Raw genomic sequence first — 5,159 nt, 5'->3', positions numbered from 1 at the left:
TAAACATCACTATTTCAAAGTAAAATCTTTTATTTTATATTTTTATGACAATGACTGCCTAAGTGGTCTCGTTGTAGCTTGTTCCACTGGAGTGGTCATTTTAGAACATAGGCCCGGTCAAACCAATGACTATAAAATTGGTATTTGCTGCTTCTCCCCCAAGCACGCAGCATTAAGGACATTCTAGATAATTTTATCATGATAAATAAAGCAGGCAGGACATTTAGCGTATAATAGTATTCTTTTTAAATTGCTAGGAAAAAATAACTCACAATAATGGGGGATTGTTTTTTATGAATGACCAGTGGCAAATATGTCATGCATATTAAGGACAATAACACATTCATACTAAATCTTAATGCTTGATTCTGCGATTCTTGTACAAGGTTGAAGAGAGGACATGCTGTCACGAATAAAACTGAAAAACTGGAGGAAATTCAAGTATGAAATTGACATATTTTACCTATAAATATAACATGTATAAGGCCATTTGATTCGTAGTTTTTGCCCCGGGTAAAACCAGAGATATGAGTTAAAAAGATATTTTACACGAAGTTTTATTTTTGAAAATCTTCACGAAAACTTAAACATTGCAAAGCCAACATCGTACCAATACAAAAAAAAGGTTGTGGTCGAATAACATGTGTAGATTGTCCTCATATTTTTTCAATGCAAAAATCAAACTAACTATGGCACATAACCAAAAGGAACTTAAAATTATATCCATTTTAATCAAAGATCAACTTCGTCCTCATTCAAAATATTCATTCTTAGGTCATAATAACCGCACACAAAGGCTATAGTTTTATGCTAACGTGTCTTACTTAGTTCCTTATATTATAGCCTGTATTGTTTCACTCTGTTTCTTAACAATACATACCAGATGAAGATACAGAATTCTGAAAAGGGAGCTTAAGGCCCGAAAACTAAGCAACGTTTAGAGTGGTACATGTGAAAGTTCTTTGCCTTAATCATATATATTTATTGGCATATGGGGGAGCAGTCAACCTCTCCCCTCCCCATAAACTCACTTCTACCTTTAATCACAAGACTTAGGGTTATACACACCCCCTCCCCCTCCCCCCACACACACATAACATTATGACAAGCCTGTGAGATTTACAGGTAAATTAAATTAATTGAGTTCCTTTAAAAGATTATGTACGTAAATAAAGTACAATGTACTTTTACAGGTAAATTAAATTAATTGAGTTCCTTTAAAAGATTATGTACGTAAATAAAGTACAATGTACTAGATAGAGTCAATCACATATCTGCATTTACCGCCTCAACGTTGATATCTACAGAGACAAATCAGAAACAGTCAGCTTGCAAATAATTGAAAACAAATCAAATTCTCGGAACTGGGAAACGGGATTATCTGCATTGAAAGCTGAGCTTTGAATAATTATAAAGTGTTGTTTCACGAACAATATGGTGTTGCTTTACCACAATTTCCTTTGGTCTCTAGTGGATATAGGCTGTCTCGTTGACAATCATACCACATCTTAGTTTCGTAATGGAATCTCGATTTCTCGATTGGAACCCATTGTTAAGTATAAGTCAATTGTCATATCGGAACAAATGTTTATTTAAAAACACAAACCATGACATACATGGGAAATGCGATTGATCATTGAAGGTGCTGTCTTGTGGCAAATTTAACTAGTTTATTCTTGCCAATACGCATATTATGACGTGAATATAAAACAGAAGATGTAGTTAGATTGCCAATGAGACAACTCTTCACAAGAAGACAAATGACACAGAAATTAACCTTCAACATTAAGCAATGCCTATGCCACTCAAGGGCCCTTAAATGACAAATGTTAAACAATCTGGATTAAAAGGGGAGTAGGCTAATTAAGTTTGCCTGTTTAAAGTAGCTGTTCACAAGTCGTTGGCACCGATATGTATATCTTGCCAATGGAAGAGAACAGAATACGCCGATGTATCGGCACTCAAAACAAACTTCATTACTTTTCGCATACAACAATCAATCATTCCCTTTTTAAACTTTCTTAACATTGGTAACATCAAAGTGTCTATTAGAAGTGGGGGTAACTTCGTTCACATTTTTTTAAAGGTTAAGTATGGTGTTAGTTTATCAGACAAACATGCAGAGTTGTCATCAATATCCGAGGGAATAGGATAACCTTGGTCACTTTTTCATTATTTGGAATTGAATGAACATTTCAGATCTTTTTTCCCAAAACAATTATAAACACCTTGTCCGACCTTATTTGACAATTCCATGCGATACATTTGTATGTTTAAAATTTGTGTTAAGCAGTAATTTAAAACCTCTAGACATCGGGTTATCGTTAAAGACCATAAGGTTTGGGCAATGAATATTCAAACTACAATTTCAAATTAGCACTATATTTTTATTATTATTCAGGACAAAGAGATATAATACACAGATCAACAATTACATTTTACATGTCACTAGCACTATGATGTTAATGAAACTACAAGTTTAACATAAGTAGTTCTGCTCGCTAAACATTGCAAACTCTGTGAAACTGGATGGCTGGGGACGAAATCTTTTCCTAGACTGGTCTCTTTGTTCTTGGACCAGCTGTACATGTGGTGCATATTCCGGGAATTTTTCTAGGAAATAGTTTGGTACTTGACGCTTTCTATTATTTGCTCTGCTCCTCTTGTTGGCAAACCATGACTTGACCTGAGGTACCGTAATTCCAGTAGTTATAGCTAGCATTTCTTTTTCTTCCTCTGACGGGTATGGATTGGCGATGTGTTGCTTGTACCATGCGTTCAAAGCTTCTCTGGGTTTGCCGCCAAGTTGACTATTCATGTTGCCATTATCTGTGTCCTTCTTCTTTCCGGTTAGCTTATGTTTGATCGGATGTGTGTTTCCAGTGATGGAAAGTGTATTAAAGCAACGAACTCTTTTGTTTGCCATCCATTTTTTCACCTGTTTTGCAGAGAGGTTTGTCATATTTTCAAGTTCTTGTACTTCTTCATCGTTAGGGTATGGATACGTCACATGAGCGTCATACCATTCTGTCAGTATCTGTGTGGCTTCTGGTTTAATCTTTCGTGGTTTTGACAAACATCCATCAGTTTTCTGTCTCTTCTGTTGTTGTTCAGTTGTAAGGTTAATTTCTTGTTCAAATCTGCGCTTTAGTGATAGTCCTCTTGGCAAATTAGTGCTCTGTTCAGTACTTGGTGGTGATACCTGCTTGCAAAGCATGTAATCCTGGCGAGGTAAATCAAATGATTCCTTTACATTTGAAATATGTACTGAAGTAGTTGCACCAAACTGCTGACGAAAGTCTGCACTTTCAGGGAGAACATCGGCAGCTTCCATGGCCAAACTGAGAACGTCTATGTCTTTAATCTGTGAACTCGTATCATTTGCTGAGAAACTGGTGGTAGATGCTGATTCATCTGAAACACTCAAGTTTATAGCTCTTTTTGTATTTTGTTGGATTTGTGTTGGTGTAGTTTCTAGTAACAAGAGTTCGTCTAGATTACGAGTGGTGTCTTCTATCAGCTGAAATCGGCATTGGTCAAATCTGTCATGAATGAAATGAGAGGGTTCTTGTGAGGAGCTGACTTCTATGTATCTGGCTACTTCCATTGTGCTCACCTCTTTGGAATATTTACATTCAATGTCTCGAGCTTTTGTTACAACTTGGCAGTTCTGTTGAGATCTGAATTGTAGACATCTCTTCTGTAGATTAAGATGAGCAGTGTGGATATTTGAACCTCGACCAACAGCACTGTTCTTGGTATCCCACTTGACGTTCATCAAGTTTGTTGGTACCTGCATATGTAGGCATTCTTCTGCTAACAACTTGGATAAGTCTTCAAACATTGGGTTTTGTTGCAAGTTTTGTAAATAATTGTCTTTATTATTGTACAACGGTTTCATTTGTTGTCCATCAGTGAGTAGTTGTCTTCGGGTCTGCTTGCTGCCGGTGTTGTTTCCATGGAAGCAGGATAAAGGTTTGGATGTGACAAGGGAATCATCTGGTTTCCTGTTGAAGATGGATATTCCTGTTATCGGTGACATGCCATTAGATTTGTTGTCAGATAATAACAGCAGTGACGGTGACAGCAACTGGAGAAAATCTGGTGTTGCAATTTCTGATTGGTCTAGGCTACGATCGTCTCCAAACTGGAACACATGGTTCTTGTATGGGGTGTCCATATCAATACTGTGTATATCTTTTATTTTTGGGTTTTTTTTTCGAGAGAATATTTCTTTATTTTGCAATGTTGAGATCATGATAAAACTGTAACATTCAATACTATATATAGTGTTTTTCGTAATGTGACGCGACTCTCGTTCTCAAGTTGAGTATGTGTACACGGAAGCAAAGTATACATTTTAATTATATGTTATGATAGCAGAGCAAGTTGAGTTACACAGAATAAGAACCTCATATCAATTATTAACAACACCTGAACACAACTAGTACACACCTGATTAAAGACCGTTTAAAGTAATTACATTAAATGGGTTGGCTTTAATTTCTTTTGAATACAATCGTTTGGGTAAACATTTGGGTTAACAGTCAAGTAATTAAACTAATTACAACACTTTCAAGATGTATATTTTTCAATTACGATAGTTTGTTTAAATCGTAAACCAACACGTAATGGCAAAAAAAAAATGTCCTTTTTAGAAGTTGTTCATATTTCATACCAACAGATATGTTTTAGTGGAAACATCAACAATCGTCTTATTTTTAGAGAGCACGTTTTTATGTGTTTCGGTAGTTTGGTAAATCATCATTTTCGTCATTACCCACTTCTCCAATCTTCCATGATTTCTCTAGCTGCAAATGCATTAAGAACATGGTCAAGGGCATAACAATATTTCAAGTGTAAGTTAATCAACAATCTTGTTTTCATATATTTATTTAATAGCAATCACTTTTTTTTTATAATCTGCATGACAAGACAATTGAAGAACAATACAATTTTCGCACTTGTTCGCTTTGAATTTCTTGAAATGTCTAGTATTAATTCATCTTGTCAAAACATTTTACCGTCAGATAGTAATGATGAATCCCTTGATACAAAACACGAGGATGGAGAAAAATCGATCCCGTGCATGTTAGTATAATGTGTGTGTTTTGGGACACACACACAACCATATCTTGAAAACAAACTAAAAAAACCCG

General features: G+C 35.6%; 1 protein-coding gene across 1 annotated transcript; it reads right to left on the bottom strand.

Moving 5' to 3' along the window:
* Positions 1 to 2,479: 2,479 nt before the first annotated feature.
* On the bottom strand, positions 2,480 to 4,180 carry LOC134684717 (uncharacterized). The gene has a single exon (XM_063544023.1). The coding sequence runs from the start codon at positions 4,178 to 4,180 to the stop codon at positions 2,480 to 2,482; it is 1,701 nt and encodes a 566-aa protein (XP_063400093.1).
* Positions 4,181 to 5,159: the final 979 nt, after the last annotated feature.

The sequence above is a fragment of the Mytilus trossulus genome, chromosome 9, assembly GCF_036588685.1.
Source record: "Mytilus trossulus isolate FHL-02 chromosome 9, PNRI_Mtr1.1.1.hap1, whole genome shotgun sequence".
Lineage (NCBI taxonomy): Eukaryota > Metazoa > Mollusca > Bivalvia > Mytilida > Mytilidae > Mytilus > Mytilus trossulus.
This window is presented reverse-complemented; position numbering and strand designations above follow the sequence as displayed.